The sequence below is a fragment of the Peromyscus maniculatus genome, chromosome 12, assembly GCF_049852395.1.
Source record: "Peromyscus maniculatus bairdii isolate BWxNUB_F1_BW_parent chromosome 12, HU_Pman_BW_mat_3.1, whole genome shotgun sequence".
Lineage (NCBI taxonomy): Eukaryota > Metazoa > Chordata > Mammalia > Rodentia > Cricetidae > Peromyscus > Peromyscus maniculatus.
This window is the reverse complement of record NC_134863.1, coordinates 79967709-79992900: the sequence shown is the minus strand read 5'-3', so window position 1 is coordinate 79992900 and position 25192 is coordinate 79967709. Positions and strand designations below refer to the sequence as shown.

Below are 25192 nucleotides of genomic sequence, written 5' to 3'. Positions count from 1 at the left end.
TTCTGTAAAACCCCCACCACTTACACATGGCTCAGCGTTGAATTGACTTGTCCTTGGATTTCTGAGCTGATAATGAAATCAAGGATGGGACGAGACTCTTAATGATGTCAGGCCAGAGCTGTTGCCCTCACCTGCAAACAGTGGCGTTTGATTGTCCGAGGTAAGGGCTGTAACTTACCTAACAATGCTTTCTTGTTTGTCTGGCCTAGCAAAGAACTGAACAAGAGTGGGTGTTGGGAATTCTGCGGCAGGGGATTAGAGACAAGCAGTGCTATGAGCTGTGCTCCAGGAGAGGGGTGCTCCACATCATCCTGTCCTTCTTCAGCAGCCCCCTGTGTGACCAAGTGGCTCAGGTGAGCGTGCTCCTCGGGTCCGCTGCACAGCCGACTGTTCTCTGGGGTCCTCCCAGTTGTCTGTCCCCTGACAGGTGGTTTTCTTTGTAGCCTTCTTACCGTGCCCCTGGTGATAGGGACAAAGGTCTCTGCCTCTTTAGTTTACCAAGGGAAAGGTGCTGATCGCTGATCATAAGCCTATGAAGTTGGCCAAAAAGCCAGGATGCAAATTGTACCACATGAGTGACAGGAGCCCTCTAACTCCCAGCTTTCATGTGGTGTCTGGAGACAGAAGACCTTTGCAGAAGAATCCCAGCCCTCAGGCTGAGGCAGGAGGATTCAAGGCCAGCCTGGAATGCATAAGATGAACCATGTTCCAAATAAATGTTGGCCTGTGGACAGTCACACTTTGTGTTCAGTTTTATTAGTTCATATCAGTTATATTATTCTTCTGTGATTTATTCTTCCTGTTTTTGGAACAAGGTCTCCTTTTGTAGCCCTGGCTGGCCTGAAGTCTGATTTTCATGTGGCTGGCTTTGAACTTGCAGTATCCCCGCTGCCTTTCCCATGCTGGACTGTAGGCCTGACCACATGTGAGGTTGACTCTGCAAAACTTTCCACTGTATGTAGTCCCTAAGTATAAGCACTGGACACACCGTCTCTTTAGTTGTTTTGTGAGATCATAATCACCATGCACTGATGTACAAGCTCCAGAGTGCTATCTTAGGCTGGATCCATCTTTTTTGACTGTCTGGTGTCAATATCATCTAACTAAATGACAGTTTACAGTTTTCACTAAAGCTTTAAAAGTCAAAGGCACTCTGAATTTCAATTAAAGACTTAATTCTTAATTTGCCTTTGACTTGGGGAGAATTGAGAGTTAGGACTGTCTTCCCTCACCCATCAGGAGTCAGTGAGTTTGCCCTGACCCCCGACTGTCCGGGAGCAAGAGCTGACTCTATGTTCTAATACCCAGGCGTCTGAAGTAAATGGGAAAAGGCTGAGGTGCCTCGATTAATTCTTATCCTGGCGAGCTTTCATTTCTGTCTTATGTAAGGTGTGGGGGTAGCAGTCAGGATTAAGAAACACATTGCGATAAATGGAGTTTGAGTATGGTAACTTTACTTTTCTAGTAAGAGAATTCTGAGGTGCTAAGAAGCAGTTAAGGTAGTCCTGTGTTGATGGTCTCCCTTCTGTGTGGATAGGACAAAATGGGCTACCAGCAGCAGCTCCTGGCTGGGCTGGAAATTCTGGGGTCTATACTGTGTCCCACCTGGACCATCATGTATCTGAGCTATCTGGTTGTCATGGTGCATGTCTGCTATGGGTCAGTTCCATGATGGATTATCAGAAGTGAGGCTCTCTCCAAGGCCTGCTGACTGCTGGGAGTCTGTCTTCTGTCATTTGCATGCTGATACATCTTAAAATCACTCTTTTGGAGCTGGGCCTAGTGGCTAGTGCTTATAATCCCAGCCCTCAGGAGTCTGGGACCAGTGTGAGTCCCTATCTAAAACATATTAAAAGTTCAAACAGTGGGAGGGAAAAATCACTTTTAGTTGAGTAAGTTTGTCCACTAAGGAGTGACTTTTGGGACTTTGCAGAATTGGATCCTGGAAATTCTGCAGAATATTGCGCACGTCACCAGACCTGCCTATGAAGTCATCCGTGACTATAGCCTTTTAACGTGGATTTTACACATCCTTGAGAGCAGGTAAGTACTGTTTGCATGAGCTATGTGTTCATGATACCTCTAAGCGTTTAAGTGTCAATAGATCGTGTGCAGTGGTGGCCCACTGATACTCCTGTGAGCTTGCAGCCCGGCTCCTGGTAACAGCCAAAGGACCTCTCTTCCATTAACTCCTGCTTGTCAGTGTCTCTTGTCGGCCTTGGGCTGGAGCACAGCTGCATCTGCTCTGGCAGAACCCACTGGCCTTCCTGTCTTCATCTCACCCTCATCCGGGGGAGGGGGGGCGGGGGGGGCTGGCCTTCCTGTCTTCATCTCACACTCATCCACTGGGGGGGGGGGACGGGGACGGGGGACGACTGGTCAGGGAGGAGCCGGCGCTACAGTGTGGAGGACCGGACAGAAGGTGCCTGTCGTCACCCTCGTAGTCTCCCTCACTGTGAGTCTGTGGAAGGCTGGGGCCCCGACACAGCCACACTGTCAGGAGGGCTCTGTCTGTGACAGGCAACTGTGATCTGCCCAGGGCCACTGGGTCTTTTTGTTCTCTTTCCAAAGTAATGTCAGCTCTTTGAGGAGCTGACTCCAGTGCACATGTGCAGGCTGCAGCCCTGGGAACTCTGCATATTTCAGATCCCATTTGTCACCACACCAGATGACTTCTTAGGGTACCTACTGCACCTCATCCCCAAGAGGTTTGTGGCACTGTCACGTCATAAGCCTGGTGTTGCAGAAGATGCTCCTTCATTGATTTATTTTTGCCCAAAGCTTAGATTAAATGATCTTTTACTCCTAATTTAAAAACTAGGCGTTCATACCTGGGAATACACACTGCCGGAGATTGGCATTGAAGAGATACTTTTCTAAAGGTTCTTGTGCAGACTTCATGACTGGTGCATGTAATCCTACCACTCAGGAGGCTGTGTCAGAGGATTCCAGGGGGTTTGAGGCCAATCTGGGCTACTGTGATAGACCTTACCTCAAAAAACAAATAGAATAAAATCTTTCTAAAAGAAAGAAACAGCTTAAACCGTGTCTTCCAACATCAACAACCTCAAGACTTTCAGATTTTTTTAAAAAGGCATAATTGGCCAATAGCCTGTCCCGTAATAACTTCACTTATAGCTCAAGTTGCTACTGTAACCACAATGCTGTTCTTACTGTACTTCGGGGACTTGGGACAGTGTTCTGGTTAGAAAGTGGTCAGGCGGCCTCCTGGCTTGCTGCTGCATCAGGCACCTTGTTTTCACCTTGCGCATGTGCTTTGGGGTGAGGGATGAACAGATCGGACTTCTGAAGGCAGGGCTGTCACCGGCGTCTGGCCGACTCTGCGGTCCCCATCTGAGCTTCCCTGCTGCCATGTTTGCTTTCAGATTTGTGGAGACTCGGTTGCTCTCCAACGTGATCTCCTTGCTGCACACCCTGTGGGTGACCAACCTGGGCAACAAAGCACCAGAGCAGGGCGGCCAGCCACCTTGCCAGCCTGGCTCCCACGAGTCCCAAAAGATGCTTGCATTGCACATGGTCAACGAGTTCCTGTATGTTCTCATCGCGCTTACAAAGCACCTGAGGTGAGCCCGCCGTGAGGTGCTCTGCTGTGCAAGTCGGGGCAGTTGGGGGGCTCAGGCATTTTTAGCAGGAGAAACTTCTTGGTGGCACCCCCACCGCATCCCCACATTGCTTGAACAAATGAGGTTCCACAGAAGAGCGTGTTTTCTGTGACCTTCCCTCAGCCAGGGTACCTCCAAGCCGTGCTCACCGCCTCTCCAGCCTCCAGAGGTACACATGGATCCTCGAGCTCGTCAGTCCTGGCGCTGATCTCTGAATCGTGCCAGGTTTCCTCTGGGAGCTGAATTCTCCTCCGAGTCAGTGTTGGAGAAAACATGTGTACTTAGGTTTCTCATGTTGGGAGCTGACGTGTGTTGGTGGAGAGAGTGGGCTGGGAATGGAGGCATTTTTTGATAAGAACAGGGCAGTTGGTTTCAGGTGTCCCGAATTAAGCCTGCTGGGCAACCATACCCCTTACTTTGGGGTTGTCTGTCCATTGCTGCCCGACAGCCGTGGCCCTTGGAATGATGGTTTAGCATCCAACCTTGTGTGTAGAGGATGACATGAAAAGACCGGAAAGCTTCTTTCCTCCACTCAGGCTTTCCTGTGAAGTGATACTGAACAGGGCCTGCCTGAGCTGCAGAGGACTCAGCATCCTAGGGTAGAGTTCTGTGGCGCTCCCATGGCCCTGACCGGCCTCCATCTTCCTTCTTGGCTTCCCCCATTTAGCTTAGCTTTCCGAGAGATTTCTCTTCCTCAGATTCCAGGTCTCTCTAGAGTGCCTCACTCACACTTCCTCTTCTCTGTCCTGAGTGCACACTGGTTTGGCCTTCAAAGGAAGTGTAGTTTGTGTGACCCTGACTGTCCTGAGCTGTCAGGACAGGGTCAGCTCTTGCCCAGTCTCTAACACTGACTTCCAAACAGACCCACCCTGGCCTCCGCCCAGCTGATCCACTTCTTCTGGACACTCGAGTCTGTGCTGAGCTATCGGGCCACCATCCTAAAGACCTTCAAGGAGATGGGCCGATTCACTGTGAACAAGGAGACGCTTTCCACCAAAGATGTGCTGGTGCTCCTGCATAAGTGGAGCCTCATTGAAAGAGACACGACGCTCCAGGGAGCCCTGAAGGCCGTCATTGAGCAGCACCAAGTCAAGGACCTAATGAGTGAGTTCTAGACCTCCTCACCGCCCGCCCTCAGCAGCCACAGCTCAGAGCTGGTGCGCACGGAGGCCGGAGTGGGGCACGGAGGCCGGAGTGGGTCCTGGCTCTGAACTTCAGCCCCAGTGCCTGGTGGCCTTTCTGACCTTAGATATGTCAGTACCCAAGTGTGTCAGCTTTGTGTCACTGTGACAAAATACCTAAGATAGAAAGAGACCTGGGGTCAGACACACCTTCAGAGGTACACTGCCAGTGACCTACTCTCCAGTGTTTCCACATCTCCCATAGCCTGTTAAGCTGTGAGTGCATAAATGTTTTAATCCTTTCACCCACAAGATCAGGACCTTCCTGAACCATTCACGTCCACACTGCCGCATTGGGAGTAAGCCTAAGACACCAAGGCTTTGGGGATGTAGGAGATCCAAACGGTAATAGGAGGTAATAGGAGTGTTGAGGTGCCCGATCGCCTGAGGGAGGTCCCTAAGAGTGCCTTGTTTTCACCTTGTTCTCTGCTCTGAAGTCAGAAGAACAGATTGGGAAGCTAGGTTTATAATCCCCATGCTGGGGAGATGGAGACAGGTAGATGCCTGGGCTTGGCTCAGCCAGCCAGGCCAGCCAGGTGAGTAAGCCAGGTCCACTGAGAGACCCTGTCCCAAACACAGTTAGTTCAAGAGAGCTCAGTGCTCCATCAAAGGGCCGGGCTTGTACCCCAACACCCTCATTGCAGCAGCTCACAAACACCTTTAACTCCAGCTCCAAGGCATTCAGCACTGCTCACTTGCACACACACACACACACACACACACACACACACACGCACACACACACTCTGTGTGGGTGTGGCAACCCTAGCCTCATCTTTTCTCTCTGTCTTTAACAGAGATGCTCAAGGATAAGAACAAGCCTGTGACAGCTGCCCATGCCAAAGGCCCACGAGGCCGAAAGAAGAGGAATGGAGAGGTGGAGGAGACTGCTGAGCCTGAGCTGGAAGCGTCTAGTTTGGAGACATGCAAGGACCTCCTGAGGGCCACACTGACTCACTGGGGGCCGGTTGTGACCATCCCTGGACCCACTCAGGAGTCTGTGGGCCAGGCTAGCCCCGGAAGTAAAACACTGGACTCTACACATGCTGCTCTTTCCTTGGTGGCCAGCTGGGTGCTGAGGTCATTGGCTGAGCGCCCCCTGGGCAGAGCAGAGGCCACAAGACTCCTTGACTGGCTCAAGGGCCACGTTTTGCCATGCCCAGCGGTGGTGGCTGACCTTCTCAGGGACAGTGCTGTGAAGAGTGGCATCTTTAGGCTGTATGGTCGCCACTGCAGCGCCCAGGGCCTGGCGGAGCCTGCACAGGATGTGGCCTGCGAGTTCAGCTCCGTCATGCTGCAGTTGTTGGTAGCCCAGGGCCGGACAGACAGCCCTTTCCATCCAGCAGTGGAGGCCCTGTGCCTTGACTGTCTGAATGAAAAAGATGAAGCCAAACGAGGTAATGTGGGCTCTTGGTCAGAACTAGAGAAATGCGTGGGCTGGGAGAGGATGGGTTAGAAAGTTCTTTAACTTGGTACTCTGATTTCTAGCTGGGTCCTCACCGAGACTGGGAGTTACAAAGAGTGAATATAAAGGGAGTGCAGGTCTTCCTCATCAGCGACAATCATGTTTATGATGACAGCACCCCTTCAGCACCTTAGGGACACTCCATCCTACAGAGCAGAGGGTGTTTTGACCATAAGTCACCCAAGCAGAACACTGCTGTGTTGCACAATGACCACATGGATATACCCACGTGAGCACACACCCACACATGCTTGGATGCCAGAGTGAGTGGATGAGTGACCTGCTCTGTGGCGGCTGTGAGATGCAGTGGCTGCTCTGTCCTCCATCTGGGAGAATGGAGAGGACAGCAGGCTGAGCTGTGGCCTGAGAGCAGAAGGAGCAGAGTGAACCTCACCTTTTCCTAAACATGCCCTGGGAGATGATAAATGCCGAGTCAGTGATGGTGCTGGCGTGAGGCCTCTGACCTTATTGGGACTAGGAGTAAGTTCTTTTTTAAGGTCGATACACAATCATCAGAAGAAAGTCAGCTGAAAGGATCAGAAAGGGCAGCACAAGAGGAAATTCATTGTCTATCCATGTGCTCACTTGTGCTCCCCAAGTTTGGCGTAGTGGATCTGGCAGCTGTCCAAAGCCCTCTGCGCTGTGGGTGGGCGGTTTGTTCCCGTCTGAGCAAGTGCAATCCTCATGGCCTCGTCCATCTCTCCCCAGCTCCCGCAGCGTTCCTGGTGTCGCTGTACGTTAAGGACGTCTGGCTGGGGGCCCAGCAGCCAGACACCTTCCTCCATCATGTCAGAATGGTCTGTGACGCCGCAGAGGACGGGCCACATGGTGAAGCGGAGGCCATTGTCCTGCTGTGCAGGAACATTGACTCCTTGACCCAGACGCCTGACTCACCCCTGCCCGCCAGCGCCCCTGCAGGGTCCAGGAGGCTTAGGGCAAGGTTTCCGGGAGGTGTGAACTGATACATTCAACTGTTTTCCAGCAAGAAAAGTGAAGAGGCCTTAACTGACCATCACGAGGCTCGGGTGTTGACCTTACAGTCAGAGTTGAAGTGACTGGGACACTGGCAGGCCATGAGGCCCATGGCGGTTCGGATGGCTCCACCCCGAGTCCCGGAGTCCCCGGCAGAGGACGCTCCCTAAGTGTGCTGGGAAGGAGAATTCATGGTGTGAAAGCTGACATGTGAAAACTCAGGTCTGTGGACGACAGATGTTTAAAGTCGTCTCTGTGAGAAGTCGTAGGAGTAGCTTCAGTGACCACGGGGACGAGCTCCTGTCTGTGTTTGCTGTTTAAGTATGTTGTACTACACCCTAAGGTAAATGCCTTCACCTCTACTTTGGGGAGACCGTCTATTTTTCTAAGTTATATTTCAAAGAGGATTTTGAGTTTTATAATGTTTTGATAATAAATAGCTATTTTTGTGAGTCGCTTTGTACTTTGCTTTCATTTTACAAACTTTTTATTTCAGAGACCTGCATTTTATGTCAGAATTGAACTTTCATGGTTCACTGTTAGTAGGTGTTGTCTCTGGTAGAGGTCAGTGTGAAATTGCATAGATTTTGCAGATGAAATACTCTCTACACTGGTCCCTTGTGTTTGAGCTGGTGATTTAGTTTGTCGTGTGTGGTGTACGTAGTACTGAGTGGCTTGGTTTCGACTTCAGTGTTTGCACTTTTATGTGCACCTGTGTGTCGTCCTGTTACACAGACAGGCTCGTGTAAGGACAGGGGCCGTTTACCTTTAATGGCAGGGAACGGACAAAAGCTTGAGGACACTGACGTGGAAAGTGCCGTTGGATCGCGGTTTATTGACACCGTCCCGCTTATGGTACCTGTACCTGGCATACACAGGGACCAGTGGCTGGAAAGACAGGATCTGGGGCGTGTCCCTATAACCCAGGCCTCTGAAAGGCCACCAGACCTCAGCAAGTTTCCACAGCTCATCACAAGCTCCAGTCCTCAGCCGTCCCCTAGATTCACGGGTCGCAGTGGCTGGGTGGGGTTTGATTGCTCCTGTGAGGTGAGCTCACATGCAGTCTGATGGTACCAGCCTCCTCTATCTTGACCCTGGATAGGAGCTGGTGAGAGGTCATGGGTCATGCTCCCTCCCTTCCCGTCTCCTGGCAGTCTGTGGCCAGTGCAGAGCAGAGACAGGAAGTAGATGCTGCCTTAGGTGGTGACTAAGGAGCTCGCCTGCTCTCTCCGTCTGTTTAGATTCACCTCCCCCAAGCCTGGTGAGACCATGCCTGGCCCTCACCCTGTGGAGAGTGGGTCCCACATGACCTTCCACAGCTGGCATGGGGTTACACAGCCAGCCTTCTAGACCCACAGTCCACAGCTGTGATACGAAATGGCTTGCCTCTGTACTGATGTCGAGACTCGCCGTGCACAGGATGGAGGGCATCCGGAGATGGTTAAAGCGTGCCAGAAGTGATGCTCAGCAGGCCGGCCGTGTGCAAACGCGACCGTTTTACACAAGAGGTTTGCTCACCGTGGTTTTGGCATGGCCCCACCCCGGTCAGTACCTAGAAGCTGCCTTAGCATGAAGGCTGTGGTGGAAAGGGAAAAGCATCATTTAAGAACAGAGCCTTCCAGCTCCTGGCTGTGCTAGCAGCTACATCTGCCGGTTTTCTGGGCCTTGTGCTATCCCAGTTCAACCAGGGCTGTCGGCACCAGACACCTAGTTGTTCGGGGCTCTCAGAGCCACGGTCCCGTAAAGCGGCGTCTACAATGGGAAGCTCCTTGCTAGCTTGGAGAAGTCAGCATTCTGGGACCGTGCTGGGGGCTGGCTGGCTCCGCTGGATTCCGGCCCTGCTTCTGACAAGCTCCTTGGGCTCTGTCTTGAAAGGCTGTGGGGAAGAGAGAGTGTGGTCCAGCTGAGCTGGCCTGGGAGGGCACACACTGTTGTATCTGGGGGATCTCTCAGTGTCAGTGGAGGGCACAGGGAAGTCTGCAGGCTTCCCCGGCATCCTCACAAGAACCTGTGTGCCAGGTATGTTCAGGCAGAAGGAATGATGGAGGCAATTATCCTGATTTATGTTTTATTTTCCTACGCATCCCAAAGCAAATGCAAGCAGCAAGCAGATTAACATATTCAACAGAATCAGCTGTGTCGGGGCAGCTTCTGCATGGTAGCCGGACTGTGAACGTGTGTGATGGTCCTCCCCGGACTGTGAACGTGAGTGATGGTCCTCCCTGTAGACTTGGCTGTGACCTGGTCAGGTTCTTGCTCCACTGTAAATGGTCCATGTTGATTTGAGTGTATCAGTTTGTCAGTTCCACAGTTGAGAAGTTCTGTCTCGGGGCTCACCACTACACCCCCTTGCTTGTGCCTGAGGTCAGCTGATGCCCTGGGAAGCCCCATCCCAAGCCTGGTTCCAGGGCCGAGGCAGAGGGACTCTGCTGCTGTAACCATTGCTCAGAGCCAGTTCTGCTTCCTGGTTCCTCTGTTGTCTGCGGGGAGGCCCTCCTGGGGCAGAAGGGGAGGTCGAGGCTGTGACTCCATGGGCATATCCGATGGGGCTGGGGCCTGTGTCTGTGGGCAGAGCAAACAGAGGCGAACATCAAAGGGACTGGCTAGGGAAGAGTCCGTGGCTGGAGGGCCCCCTCCCCCCCCCCCCATGCTTGCCCTGCGCCCCGGGAACCAGGCCTGGAGTCCTTCCTTCAGTGACGTTCCTCTGTATCATCTCCTCTCTCACACGGTCTACACAGACCCCAGTCAGCTCCTGATGGCCACACTGACTGTGTCGTTAACTAGGAAGCCTGTCTTCTGGGTTTCCAGGCCACGGAAGTGCTGGGGACAGGGAACATGACTGCCTGGCATAAACCTTGACCGCTGCTTCCGCCTGTGTTGGACTTTATTCCCAAAATGGGATGAACCTGCCTCGTAAGTGGCATCGGGGTGAGCAGGGGCCAGGGACCAGCTAAGCTGGAGAACCATCCTCCATGTGGCTCCAGCGCTACAAGATGAAGGCACCGGATGAGGGCTCAAAGCCCTTCTCTTCGGGTGCCTCGGGAGCAATAGGAGCCTTTTGTTTCCTGTCTGCCCCCTCCCCTCCCCCATCTCTGCAGGGGTGGGGAGGGTCCTCACACAGTGTCTCGGTGACCTTTTTAGATTTCTAAAAAAAAGGAAATTGTGTTTATGTGGGTGTCAGAGTGAGTGTATGCCACCCAAAGAGGCCAGCAGAGGACGCCGGATCCCTGGAGTTGGATATCAGGCAGTTGTAAACAGTCGTGAGTGCTGGCCACCCAACTTGGTTCTCTAGAAGAACAGCAAGTGCTCTTAACTGCTAAGCAGTGGGCCACTAGGTGGTCTCGCTGAGAACACCACAGGCTGTACTCACAAACTTGTGGGACTGCTACTCTATGTATAGATCGTTATTGTTAGGCCATGCTTAGCACGAGTGGGTGCCATCCCGTTGGGCGACTACCATTTCACATCTGCATTTGTCCAAACGACCGCCTCCCGGCTTACCTCATCTGCGGGGAGCCTGACCAGGACATGTAGAGCAGAATCAGGAAGAGGAGCACCACAAAAGTTGCCAGGCTCACCCAAAAGGCGATGACGATGGAATCTGCAGGAAGGAACAGAATCGGCTGCGTCAGCCCGACAGCAGAACCGTCCTCAGTGAGAAGTCAGGAGACCTGGCATTCCAGAGCCAGTGCCTCAGTGGTCTCTTCTAGCTGTTGGCTGGGAAGGTTTCCCGGAACAGCCGCAGAAAGAAAGGGAAGTGTGCGCGTGCGTGGCTTTTCCTCAGTTTAGGGTGATGTCGCTTGATGGCAGACTGAACAGAATCTGGGGATCCCCACAAGCCTTCTCCAGCTGCCCTGTTGCTCGGAGGAAGAATCCTGAGTAGTGACTTTGTGACTTCCTTTTCTCACTGAGTGCAGCTCGGTGTAACAAGGACCCCCTGGGAGCCCTGGTGACAGGCCCCAGAAGGATCAGCTTCAGGGACTCCATTCTCAGAAACCCAGGAGAACTGCACAGGGCCGGTGGGTCCTGTTGGAGGTCAAGGCCCCTACCCCTGTGGAGAAGTGGACTGAGGCCAGGGACAGGGGTGTAACTGGCTAGTGACCCTCTCCCAGGCATTGTTGTAGCCAGCACCATGGCCAGATGTGTGGCTCTGGGTAAGTGGAAACCAGGAAACATGCTTAGGCTCCTCCATCCCTGTGCAGAACCTGGCAGGTCGGGAGGGTTTGTCTCTGAGGCTCCTGGTCAGTATCATGTGACAGGTAGCTGGGGGACTATGGTGGCTTTGGGGTGGTTACCTATGGCTATGAGAACTACAGGGTAGCCTCAGGACAAGATGGTCAAGCTGGGAGAATCGATACACCCCTCAAGGTGTGACAGAAAGAGACTGTTGAAGGATCGTATGGTGGTTTGAATGAAAGTGACCCCCATAGGCTCACAGGGAGCGGTACTGTTAGGAGGTGTGTTCTTGTTGGAGTAGGTGTGGCCTTGTTGGAGGAAGTGTGTCACTGGGGATAGACTTTGAGGTTTCAGATGCTCAAGCGAGGCCCAGGGACTCTCTCTGCCTGCTGCCTACAGATCCAGATGTAGAACTCTCGGCTCCTTCTCCAGCACCATGTCTGCCTGCATGCCGCCATGCTCCCTGCCGTGACAATAACGGACTGAACCTCTGAACCTGTAAACAAGTCCCAGTTAAATGTTTTTATAAGAGCTGCTGTGGTCATGGTGTCTCTTCACAGCGATAGAAACCCTAAGACGGTCTGTAACCCAACAAGTACTTACTGAGCACACTGAGCCCTGCAGGGCAACCTTCTGTTAGTGTGAACTGTACTGCTCCACAGCTGTGAAAGCTGACACAAAGGGCCCATGTGTCATATTATCATATCATATAAAAAATGAGCAACCAACCAAAGAAGTGATTGTGGCGCGAGGAGTGTGTAAGTCATGGAGATGGAAGTGGGGGGCTCTGGCTGTAAATGGCACCCCTGCTTTTCAGGCTCTCCTGCCCCCAGAGGGTACCAACGTCCTCAGATGCTCATGTCCATTATGGAAGCCCACATTGTATATCTGCACAAGACTACCACAACTTGAATCATCTCCAGATGACTCTGTTCAACATGACTGCATACAGACAGCTGCTGTCTTCAGAGGGGATAAGGACAAGGGAAGGGTCTGTCCACTTTTAATACATACCCAATTTTTTAAAAATAATTTCAGTCTGTGGATATATAGCGCTGGCCATATTTGAAAAGTGTCATCTCTGCTTCCTATGACTCAGACAGGTTAAAAAAAAAATTGTAAAAGTGGACCTTGTGTAGGGAAAAGGGGCCAGCCCGGAACCCAGAACCTAAGAAACATGCCTTGACCCTGAAACCAGTACCAAAGAAACACATTTTGTCCCTAGAATCAAAGCCAGTGAAAGAAACAAGCCCTGGCCCTAAAACTTGAGCCAAAAGGCTAAAAAGGACCAGTGAAAGAAACACAGTTTGACTCTGAAATCAGAGCCATCTCTGCCCCGACCAACGAAACTAACCAATCCCTGAGCAGAGAATCTCCCTGGAGAAACTCTGCCCCCCAAAAGCCCTATATAAGTCCCCCTGCCTGTTCAGTTGTACACGGTGCTTTCCCACCCCGGCAGAGGCAGCCGCTCTCCCGGACTCCTCCTTCCCAAATAAATCTCTTTCTCAAGAGTCTTGGGTGAAGATCTTCATTCTGAGACATTCCTTAGGGAGACGGAGCAGAAAAAAACTTGCTGAGACTAGGGGTGCTGAGCAAGGCTGAGCAGAACAAAGTAACAACTTTTCGCTGGAGGAGAGTGCTACATTTCTGCAGGGGTTTCCCCTTGAGCAGAGTGAAGCAGACCAGCAACATCTTGGGCCAGAGAGAAGAACCAGAGCTCTGCTGGGAAACCCCCTTAAGTGGGGGCAGAGCAAAGCTCAGCTGTAAGGGCTCTCTCTAGGAGAGGAACAGAATTGCTATACCCTGCGGGGTGACCATCTCCCACTGCACCCCAGCTTCAGGTATCACCTGTCTTCCTTCCCTCCAGGGCTGAGCGGTCCTACTGCAGCTCCAGCCTCCAGAGCGGTCCTATTGCAGCTCCAGGTATAGCTTGGCTTCCCGATGAGTCGGGATACCTCTCCCTCCAGAGCTATAACACTCATGCCCTGGACCCTAACAGTTAATGTCAAAAATGGGGCTTAGGACTCAGCTGGTAAAGAGCCTATGGCACAAGCAGGAAGACCTGAGGTCAGATCCCAGACATGCATGGAAAAACCAATCCTGGGGATTAGGGGGTGAAAACAAGTTTATCCCCGAGATCACCGGCTGGCAGTCCAGGCCAACTGATGAGCTGCTGAGCTTCAAGGGTTAGTGAGTGACCCTATCTCAACAGATTAGGTGCCAAGCAATTGAGGAAAGACACCCAACATTGAACTCTGGTTACACGGGTATATGCGCACTTGCACACTGTACTACACTGCAGGCATGCGCGCACGCACGCACGTGCACACACACACACACACACACACACACACACACACACACACACACACACACAGCAGAAAAGATGCTATGCTTGTAGAAGGAACACAAGCTCCTGCCTTGTAATCTATCAGCCCTTTACAGCATTTACACTCCAGGGAGGCAAGGACAGCTCTTGCATCCTCTCCCTTTTCTGCCCCTAAGCTAAGAAACAGTCAACAGTTTAAGGGGATCTCTGGGCTCCCGGGAAGTGGGAGATGAGGTCATAGTGGATGTCCTAAGCAGAAACATGTCAAGTCCAAAGGAAACTCCAATTCCCCAAACCCCAAAAGGCAAGTCCAAATATTGAGAAATGAGCTCAACCTGACCATAGGAGGATTTCTGGCAGTTAGATAAAAGCCAGCATTCCTCTGGAACTGGTGAAACTAGTTCCCATCTGCCAACAGGAGTCATTTCCCTTTCCTCGGGCAGGAGGAACAAATGGCTGCCTGTGGTGCCTATCAGCATATCAACGCTGTGCTGGCCCCCGGGTCATTTCCAAATCCATGCCAGGACCCCAGCCCTCCTCACCTCCTCCCCTACCCTAGACTCCCTCCAGCACACGGGCTTCTTTCCCCCAGCTACTCATTCTCCTTATGGCCCAGCTATTCCCGCTTGTTCTCTTTCTGCTCCTGCCTCTCACTGTGTTTTCTCAGTTCTCTATTCCCAGCTGCTCTCCCCTCTTGAAGATAACCCTGGTCACATCCAGTCTGCTGGCCATTCATCTACTTATTTCTCTCTCTGCTCTGGACTCTTCCAAATGCCTCTGGCTGTTCTCTCTCTCTCTCTCTCTCTCTCTCTCTCTCTCTCTCTCTCTCTCTCTCTCTCTCTCTCTCTCTCTCTCTCTCTCCTCTCTAATATCTACACTAAAAACCTTCTCCTTATCCACACTATGGTTAGTTTATACAGAACCCTTTCAAAAGACCCCTCTGGCTTTCTCAGCATGCCTTGTTACATGCCCATACTCCCAGAGAGTTACAATTTGCTTCATAATCTTCCAGGTATGAGCATATGCTTTCTGAAACTTTCATTTGGGATTTTCTTCTGGATGGGTATTTCTGATTTCTGTGGACATTAATGCTCTCTTTTCCTCTTCATAAAAATGATGAAAAGTTTGAGGTCCGTAGGTCCTTGTAAGTTCACAGGAAGCACTTAGTAGACAAGAGTCTCATTCCTCTCAACCATCTGCCAGAACCCTGGTCATTATCCCTAATACCAAGCAGGAAATGAGACGACCCCCTGCCTGGAATTCATTACCTATGACAAGTGAAATTTAAATTTTGTCAGACCAAAATAAGGATGAGTAGCCACTAGTCAATTCCCATGCTAAATTCACTCTTGTGTTCCTTTGAAATAGAAAGCCAAGAAAAATAGTAGTTTCTTCCCCTTCTGTTGAAAGTTCATCTTGAGTGCTCACGGAGAACATTTTGTTCCAAAGGCAAGAACCGTCATCCCCCAGCATCTGAAAGATTCTCACACCCGAGGGCTTGTTTTTGCAAAGAACCCCTGGCTGGGCTGAGAATGAAACCAGTTCATATATGGAGAGCCCCCAGCTTCCTCTCCCTGCCTGCCTGCCTGTTCTTTTCTCCTCCATCCCTCTTTCCCTCCTCCCGCTCTGCCCCGCCCCCCCTCCCTCAGTTCCCTCCTCTCTTCCGCCCTCCTTCCTCTCTTCCCTTTCCCGGTTCACACTATGGACTGTGAAGAATCGAACACCAACAGAGGATTCACCGGATTCTGAACCATGTGCAGCACTGCATGCTGTAGTCCCGGCTACTTGGGAACTGAGTCAGGACTTCTGGAGTTCAGACGTTCAGGACCGGCCTGGCCCACATAGCAAGACCCCACTTCTAAGGCAAATTGCAGCAAGCACGGATGGGCTCCACCTTACATTATAGGACTCCCCTGACTACCCTGAGTGTGTCAGTCAGCTGCACAACACCGTGACAAGATCCCTGAAGCGCACGCACCGCTTAAAAGGGACACGGTCTATTTGGTCACGGTTTTTAGAGACTTGAGTCTGTGGTTGCCCAGTGTGTCACTTTGGTGCTTTGGTGAGGCTGGGGGCCATGGTGCAGAGCCTGTGATGAATAAGACTGCTCACATCACGGCAACTGGGGAGCAAAAGGGGAGAGTCCAGGACCCCAGTATTCTCATCAAGGACATACTGCCAATGACCTCACTTCCTTCCGCTAGGCCCCACCTCTTAATGGGTCCGTTACTTCTCAACCACTCCTCAGGCCTTGACTGGGCCTTTAGCGTGATTGTAGGAGTTAATTAAACCGCCCCAGGGAAGGTGCTTCAGTGTATGAGCAAGAGTGAGTAAACGCCAGTGTTTGTCTGATGTCACCACATTCCAGGTTCCAGGTAGGAATCGGCTTCAGTTCTTGCTGCTGTTGTTCCTTATTTGTTTCTCTTTGTTGGGGAATAACAAAACGGTAAGATCCCAGGCAGATTGCTTTCAATTTCACATTTTGACCTTTTCATTTCCTATTTATGATCTTGGTCAATCTGACATTTTCTTATATCTCTAAATCTTGTCTCCAACAGTACCTATTAAGTATTCAGGTGACTGAATAAAATAAATGTCCCTGGTATAGTTTCTCATTCAGTGCCTACGATTTCTAAGGAGAACTAAGATCCTTGTTTTTGTCAAGGGTTTTATGGCCAATGATGCAATATCACATTGTCCTCTGACCTCACTAAAATGTGAGGTCTGAATAGAGGTAGCTATGGCACAGAGTGCTGGTTATCAATCCTAGGGTCTGTTCTCTACCCCTGTTTCGTCTGGGTTCATGGCTACCTGGGATAGAAAACTGCATTTCCCAGCTTCCTTTTCAGCCAGGTTCTATCTAGTGGGGTATGAGGAGAACTGGCCCTGGAGTCTTCCTCCAGCCACAGCTGGACTTCCTGAACCCTGCATCCTTCCTTATTCCCTTTCTCCATTTTTCTGCCTGGCTGTGGATGGTGAAGTCATCAGCAGAGCATGGAGCTGAGTGACATGTCTCAGGAAAGCTAGAGGGGTGAGTCCCACGTCATCTAGTGCCTGAGGATTTCATGGGGCCACCTCACCACCCTCCCCTGGCTGGGCCCTGTGTAGGAGAGCCATCAACTTGTGTTGCCTCTCTTCTCCTGTGAGTTGCCGTCAGTGGTCCTTTACTGCGGCTTTCTCGTGGACCACACCAGAACAACAAGGACAAATCCAAATGAAAGCTACCACAGAGAGATTTTCCCAAAGTTTATCCATTAATCAAATGCTCACAGCCCTCCTCTAACTAGTTCCCAGAAACAAATCACTGTACCCGAAGTTATCCTGTTCCTGCCTGCCTCCTGCTGCCCTCAGGCCCAAGCAAACACAGAGACTTATATTATTTATAAACTGTATGGCCTAAGGGCTCAGGCTTCTTGCTAGCTGTTCTTGTATCTTAAATGAACCCATTTCTATTAATCTGTAAGTTGCCATGTGGCTCGTGGCTTGCCGGCATCTTAACATGTTGCTTCTCATCACGGTGGCTGGCAGCTTCTCCCTGCCTCAGCCTTCCACTTCCCAGAATTCTCCTCTCTGTCCAGCCTATACTGCCTGCCTGGCCAATCAGCATTTTATTTATCAATCAATCATAGCAACAAATCACTCTGAAAACTTGCACATCATTTCTCTCCAAAGATGTTTCAGAAAATGGGCTGTGGTTGTCTAAATCAGTTTCAAATCAAAGGGCTCCAGTAACAGAATCATTCAAGTGTCATGCCTCGCAAGGACATTTGATGAGAGTTTATTCCAAAGCAAACATTGTGACATCTTTCTTTAAATGTCATTTTTAGGATTTATGTTACGTGCAGGGGACATTGAAATTTGCTGAGGACATTGAAATCCTGGGGAAAGTCTGAAACTGATGCTCCTCCTGTGAGAGAAGAGTCATATGCAGCCCTTTGTTTTATGTGTCCATTGAGCCCCCTGGTGTTTTCGGAAGAGTTTGATTAATGGTGTGTTTCTGCTCTCCCTCCCTGAGCTCTTGGAGAAGCCGGTGAATAGACAGCATTCTCCCTTCCATATGGAAATTATTCCATCCCTTTGAGGAATTCCATTTATAGTGCGGGAAGTATCGACAGAACCCAAGACTTCTTATGGAGCAGGCAGAGGCAGGTCCCCCGCCGAGAGCACGGTTCCAGGGCTGTGCCTGTGTGCTCATCACCTTGGCTGACTTTTGACCTTGACTGAATAGCTGGATGGATCAGGGAAGAACGTCCACAAAGTGCCAAGTTGCTCAAGAGATGAATGAAAGCAGATGAGAAACGGATGTTAACTCCTGCCTGTCCTCTGAGACTAGGAACGCCGAACAGCTGTTGGCAATTTAGCAGAGATTATGCCATCCATCTTAGAGGTGGCGGGAATACATCTCCCAGCTCTAAATATGGAGTTTGAAGAAACTCACCCAGCTTACTGGAGCCCCAAAACAAATGCAACTTCATCAAGAAATAGACCTTCAAAAGAGAAGTGGGGGGGGGGGGGGCGTGTAGCCAAGAGCTGGAGGGGCTTAACTCAATCCCCAGCATCTCAGGGTGAGAGAAAAAAAGGGCACGGAAGTAGGAGGGGCAACTATTTGGGGAAAGAAGGGCCAGGGGAAGGAATCCGGCATGAGGGAGGGTAACAGGGCTGAATATGATCAAAGTCCGCAGCTGGTCATGGTAATGCACATCTGTAGTCCCAGCACTTGAGTGACTGAGGCAGGAGGATTTCTGTGAGTCTGAGCAAAGTCTGTGCTATATAAGGAGTACCAACAGAGCCAAAGCTAAATAAGATGCCATCTCAAAGAAACAAAAATTAAAAAAAAATTACACTCTCTACATGTATGAAACCTTTACAACAAAACCCACTATTTTGTACAATTAATATTCACTAAGAAAAGGAACGGAAAAATAAAGCGTGGACGTAAGTATGTGTATGTGCGCATGTGCATTTGTCTTAAAAGAACATTCTGCTGGGTTAGCAAGACAGAGGGTTAAAAGGCGCTTGATGCCAAGCTTGACAACTGGGTTTCCGTGCTAGGGACCCATGTGGCGGAGAGAGACAACTTCCCCAAGTTGTCCTCTGGCCTTCCCAGATGCACCGTGGCACCCCCGCCCCCTAAATGAATACATGTGCATTTTTTAAAGGAACATTCTGCTTAGTTGATAGCAAGCTAATTCATAAACTTACTACTGAAAGTTATAGGTACAGTCTGAATCCCATGCCTGCTTCATTTCCATCTGTGTGTGCAATGTTATTGCTGCCGGGTGAGTCTTTTGGAGTTAGAAAGTAAAGACAAGACCAGGAACGCCGCATCTGGGACCCAGCCTCTGCCTGGCCGCCTTCCCAGGTTCCGACTTACGCTTGTTGGCTCTCAGCTTCTTTTCATCCACAGGAATGAGGTCCAAGTAATCCAGGTAATATTCATAGCTGGTGTACGGGACGGAGGCGTTGGTCCTGTTGGCCATGACTGTGGCTGTGGAGGCCGGTGTCTGCCAGAGCCTCACATCCGGAGCTGGGCTGTGTGTGGGCCCCAGGGACGACATTGCTTAACTCATTTCTGTCAGAGTCACTGTCAGAGTCACCCAGGCTCATCTGCGGGTCTCCAGACAAGGGGCCTGCTTATCATAGCCTCGCTGGAAGGTCAGGGGGCTGTTCCCGTGAACAGCCTCTGAATCCTGCCTCTCCTGGAAAAAACTACCGCAGCAGGAAAAGCCGGCTGCTAGAGTCACGGCTTCCCATTCGGCTCGAGCTTGCCTCTCCGTGGAAGGCCTGGGAAGTGGGCAAGAAATCAGATGCCAGAAGCAGAAAATGAATAGCGGAGCTGGGTAGAGCCATCTTTTTTTTTTTTTTTTTTTGCCTCTGATACATGAAAAGTTAATAAAACTGCAGGAAAGCCTGGCCGTGCCCTTGACACACACTGGGGCAGTTCTCGGTATTATGAAGCAACCAGCCGACCTCTGACTTGGATTCTGAAGGCAGGCCCTGTACTTGCAACCTCTGTCCTGTGCACAACCAGTTAACTAAAACGGAGAATCCCACTACCCGGCTGAATGCACCCCCAGCTTTTGCTCAAGCCCCCGGGAGCCAGCTGGGTGGTGGCCAGCTGCATTTGTTCAGACCCAAGAGGCGGTGGATCTGGGTCAGCGTCCCACAGGACTGAGCTCTTGGGAAATAAGGCACACGGGTCTGCACAGCTCTTAGCGGACACAGTGTAAGGAGGAATCCAGGCTTCTGGGGGGCCTGCCCTAAGTTAAGCACACACTCGTTCCCAAGGTCTCTAGACACTACCCTGAAAGACTGTGAGGAATCCTGGAATGAGCAGCTGATGCGTGAGGCCCCTTGGGATTTTGCCTTTGGGAGTATGCACCGATCCTGGTCTTTTCATCTGTCCTACTTGTTTCTAAGTCTCCAGTGGCGGGTGTCAAGAGGTACACCCCAGACAGCCTGGGCCCTGCCCGTTCTGACCCTGCTGTGCCAAGGCAGGCATTCTGCTGGGAGCTCTAGAAGCAGGGGAGGTTGTGCTTGGATTTCCAAAGCAGAGAGGCGATGATTCCCTGGAAGAACAGGGGACCTCGTGTTTCCTCTTCTGCTTTTACCTCTCAGCGGGACTGCAGGGTTTTCATACCAAGCAAGTTCCCGCCGTCTGTGTTATAATTGAGCCCAGTCTGACAGTACCTGTGCAAGGTTGGCAGACCCCCCAGGTTATGGGCCCAGGGTCAGTCACCTGCCTCTCCCCACTTCAGCTGTGATCCTGAACCCCAGGTTGTCACCTCAGTTCTGACCCACTGGCTGGACACTGAAGGGTTTAACAAGCCCCTCCCCTGGTTCCCAGGACTCCGGCTCATCATAAAAGGATACAACTCAGGTCTAGTCAGACAGGAGCCATAGATGTCAAACCAGGCCTGGTGTGCACGTTGCAGAGTGTGACAATCATTGAAAGTGGTTTTTACAACACAGCATCTTTTTGTGAGGCAAAGATGGAGGACACAGAAGCCCCAAGTCTGCTGTGGGATGGCCTTCTGTATGCTGTGAATAGTATTACTCCCATTGGTTAATAAAACGCTGACAGGCCTGTAGCTGGGCAGGAAGTTAGGCAGGAAAGCCAAACTGAGAATGATGGGAAGAAGGAGGGGGGAGTCAGGAGAGACACCAGCCAGCCAGTCACCCAAGGAACATGATGCCAGAGAGAACTAGTAAGCCACGGACCATGTGGCAATAAATAGGTAAATAGAAATGGGTTAATTTAAATGTAAGAGCTAGTTAGTGATAAGCCCAAGTCATCAGCCTAACAATTATAATTAATATAAGCCTCTGAGTGATTATTTGGAAACAGCTGCAGGACAAGGCAGGACAGAGAAAAGCCTTCCGTTTACACAAGTCTCAATTCTGTAACCCGAGGATGGAGACAGGGGGACATTTATGGTGTAAAGAAGCAGGCTGGCCTGAGAATGGGGAAAAGATGATGGGAGGTAAGGAGTGATGAAATGATGGGGTGATGGAGTGATGGGGTGATGGGGTGATGGAGTGATGGAGTGATGGAATGATGGAGTGATGGGGTGATGGAGTGATGGGGTGATGGAGTGATGGGGTGATGGGGTGATGGAGTGATGGAGTGATGGAATGATGGAGTGATGGGGTGATGGAGTGATGGGGTGATAGAGTGATGGGGTGATGGGGTGATGGAGTGATGGGGTGATGGAGTGATGGGGTGATAGGGTGATGGGATGATGGAATGATGGGATGATGGGCTGATGGAGTGATAAAGTGAAGGAGTGATGGATTGATGGGGTGATGGAGTGGTGGGGTGATAGGGTGATGGGGTGATGGAGTGATGGGGTGATGAGGTGATGGAGTGATGGGGTGATGGAGTGATGGGGTGATGGGGTGATGGAGTGATGAGGTGATGGAGTGATGAGGTGATGGAGTGATGGGGTGATGAGGTGATGGAGTGATGAGGTGATGGAGTGATGGGGTGATGGAGTGATGGGGTGATGGGGTGATGGAGTGATGGGGTGATGGAGTGATAGGGTGATGGGGTGATGGGGTGATGGAGTGATGGAATGATGGAGTGATGGAATGATGGAGTGATGGGGTGATGGGGTGATGGGGTGATGGGGTGATGGAGTGATGGGGTGATGGAGTGATGGAATGATGGAGTGATGGGGTGATGGAGTGGTGGGGTGATAGGGTGATGGAGTGATGGAGTGATGGGGTGATGGGGTGATGGAGTGGTGGGGTGATAGGGTGATGGAGTGGTGGGGTGATAGGGTGATGGAATGATGGAGTGATGAGGTGAGAGTGATGGGGTGATGGGGTGATGGAGTGGTGGGGTGATAGGGTGATGGAGTGGTGGGGTGATAGGGTGATGGAATGATGGAGTGATGAGGTGAGAGTGATGGGGTGATGGGGTGATGGAGTGGTGGGGTGATAGGGTGATGGAGTGATGGAGTGATGGGATGATGGAATGATGGAGTGATGGGGTGATGGGGTGATGGGGTGATGGAATGAAGGAGTGATGGGGTGATGGAGTGATGGAGTGATGGGGTGATGGGGTGATGGAGTGATGGGGTGATGGAGTGATGGGGTGATGGAGTGGTGGGGTGATGGGGTGATGATATGATGGAGTGATGGGGTGATGGAGTGATGGGGTGATGGAGTGATGGGGTGATGGAGTGATAGGGTGATAGGGTGATGGAGTGATGGCATGATGGGGTGATGGAGTGATGGGGTGATGGAATGATGGGGTGATGGGGTGATGGAGTGATGGGGTTATGGAGTGATGGGGTGATGGGATGAAGGAGTGATGGGATGATGGAGTGATGGAGTGATGGGGTGATGGAGTGATGGGGTTATGGAGTGATGGGGTGATGGAGTGATGGGATGATGGGATGATGGGATGATGGAGTGATGGGATGATGGAGTGATGGGGTGATGGAGTGATGAAGTGATGGAGTGATGAGGTGATGGGATGTTGGGGTGATGGGGTGATGGAGTGATGGAGTGATGAGGTGATGGGATGTTGGGGTGATGGGGTGATGGAGTGATGGAGTGATGGGGTGATGAGGTGATGGAGTGATGGCGTGATGGGGTGATGGAGTGATGGGGTGATGGAATGATGGAGTGATGGGGTGATGGAATGATGGAGTGATGGGGTGATGGAATGATGGAGTGATGGGGTGATGAGGTGATGGAGTGATGGAGTGATGAGGTGATGGGGTGATGGAGTGATGAGGTGATGGGATGAAGGAGTGATGGGGTGATGGAGTGATGGAGTGATGGGGTGATGGGGTGATGGAGTGATGGAGTGATGGGGTGATGATATGATGGAGTGATGGGGTGATGGAGTGATGGGGTGATGGGATGATGGAGTGGTGGGGTGATAGGGTGATGGGGTGATGGAGTGATGGGGTGATGGGGTGATGGAGTGATGGGGTGATGGGGTGATGGAGTGATGGAGTGATGGGGTGATGGGGTGATGAGGTGATGGAGTGATGAGGTGATGGGGTGATGGGGTGATGGGGTGATGGAGTGATGGGGTGATGGGGTGATGGAGTGATGGGGTGATGGAGTGATGGGGTGATGGGGTGATGGAGTGATGGAGTGATGGGGTGATGGAGTGATGGAGTGATGAAGTGATGGGGTGATGGGGTGATGGAGTGATGGAGTGATGAAGTGATGGAGTGATGGCGTGATGGGGTGATGGGGTGATGGGGTGATGGGGTGATGGGGTGATGGGGTGATGGGGTGATGGGATGATGGAGTGATGGAGTGATGGGGTGATGGGGTGATGGGGTGATGGAGTGATGGGGTGATGGAGTGATGGAGTGATGGGGTGATGGGGTGATGGGATGATGGGGTGATGGGGTGATGGATTGATGGGTGATGGAATGATGGAGTGATGGGGTGATGGAGTGATGGAATGATGGGGTGATGGAGTGATGGGGTGATGGAGTGATGGCGTGATGGGGTGATGGGATGATGGAGTGATGGAGTGATGGAGTGATGGGGTGATGGGGTGATGGAGTGATGGGATGATGGAGTGATGGCGTGATGGGGTGATGGGATGATGGAGTGATGGAGTGATGGGGTGATGGAATGATGGGGTGATGGAGTGATGGAGTGATGGGGTGATGGGGTGATGGAGTGATGGGGTGATGGAGTGATGGGATGATGGGGTGATGGGATGATGGAGTGATGGAGTGATGGAGTGATGGGGTGATGGAATGATGGGGTGATGGGGTGATGGAGTGATGGGGTGATTGGGTGATGGAGTGATGGGGTGATGGGGTGATTGAGTGATGGAGTGATGGGGTGATGGAATGATGGGGTGATGGAGTGATGGGGTGATGGAGTGATGGGGTGATGGGGTGATGGGGTGATGGGATGATGGAGTGATGGAGTGATGGAGTGATGGGGTGATGGAATGATGGGGTGATGGAGTGATGGGGTGATGGGGTGATGGGGTGATGGGGTGATGGGGTGATGGGGTGATGGAGTGATGGGGTGATGGAATGATGGAGTGATGAGGTGATGGAGTGATGGGGTGATGGAGTGATGGAGTGATGGGGTGATGGGGTGATGGAATGATGGGGTGATGGGGTGATGGAGTGATGGGGTGATGGGGTGATGGAATGATGGGGTGATGGAGTGATGGGGTGATGGAGTGATGGGGTGATGGAGTGATGGAGTGATGGGGTGATGGGGTGATGGGATGATGGAGTGATGGGGTGATGGAATGATGGGATGATGGAATGATGGGGTGATGGGGTGATGGAGTGATGGGGTGATGGGGTGATGGGATGATGGAGTGATGGGGTGATGGAGTGATGGGGTGATGGGGTGATGGGGTGATGGAGTGATGGGGTGATGGGGTGATGGGGTGATGGGTGGCCTGTGAACGTGTGGTCAGTTCAGGATTCTTCAGAGGTCACATGTTCAGAACACAATGACATTAGTAAGCTCTAAGGGTGGACTGTTCAGCTCTCTGACATCAAAACATCCCCCTCTGTGTAGGAACAAGTCAAGGGGCAGTGTGCCAGCTCACTGAAGACAGACGAGAACGTCCTCCAAATTCTGAACAACTTGGGCAACTGTTAGCACATGTCAGAGGAGTTACCTAGAGCGAAGCCGTGGGAGGGATTGCTTAGCTGCATGCCCTCTAAAGCTGGTGCTAGAAGCATGTGAGTAAAAGCAAGGGAAGCTAAGGGGTTTATTTGGCATTTCCCTTGGTTTTGAGGTCTAGGGATAAAGAGGTAGGAACCTTCCTGGCCTTCTCCATGTACACCCCCAGCATTTCCTGCACCCCAACCTCATTGTACAAGGTCTCAAGGTTATAGAGCACAGAGGTAAAGTATGAAATCCCTGGATTCAAGTGGCGGATCTCAATCTCAAGGCGAGATGTAGTCTTCCCTCCCTAGAGGTTAAAGTGTGG

The 25192-nt window shown here is 51.4% G+C and overlaps 2 protein-coding genes across 3 annotated transcripts in view; one reads left to right on the top strand and one right to left on the bottom strand.

The window, feature by feature from the left end:
* Positions 1–7693, top strand: part of Urb1 (URB1 ribosome biogenesis factor) — a 60887-nt gene extending 53194 nt beyond the window's left edge. For both annotated transcript variants that reach the window (XM_006983539.4, XM_076549172.1), the window contains 6 exons: positions 210–353; positions 1934–2043; positions 3387–3584; positions 4486–4727; positions 5602–6201; positions 6978–7693. In XM_006983539.4, the coding sequence (XP_006983601.1) occupies positions 210–353; positions 1934–2043; positions 3387–3584; positions 4486–4727; positions 5602–6201; positions 6978–7231 (1548 nt within the window). In that variant the 3' untranslated portion in view covers positions 7232–7693. The remainder of the gene's footprint in view (positions 1–209; positions 354–1933; positions 2044–3386; positions 3585–4485; positions 4728–5601; positions 6202–6977) is intronic.
* A 1746-nt stretch (positions 7694–9439) lies between these two features.
* Mrap (melanocortin 2 receptor accessory protein) lies at positions 9440–19453 on the bottom strand. Its single transcript, XM_006983538.4, has 3 exons — positions 19121–19453; positions 10743–10842; positions 9440–9803 (listed from the first exon to the last, which is right to left on the bottom strand). The coding sequence occupies exons 1-3, from the start codon at positions 19302–19304 to the stop codon at positions 9581–9583; spliced, it is 507 nt and encodes a 168-aa protein (XP_006983600.2). The 5' UTR covers positions 19305–19453; the 3' UTR covers positions 9440–9580.
* Positions 19454–25192: the final 5739 nt, after the last annotated feature.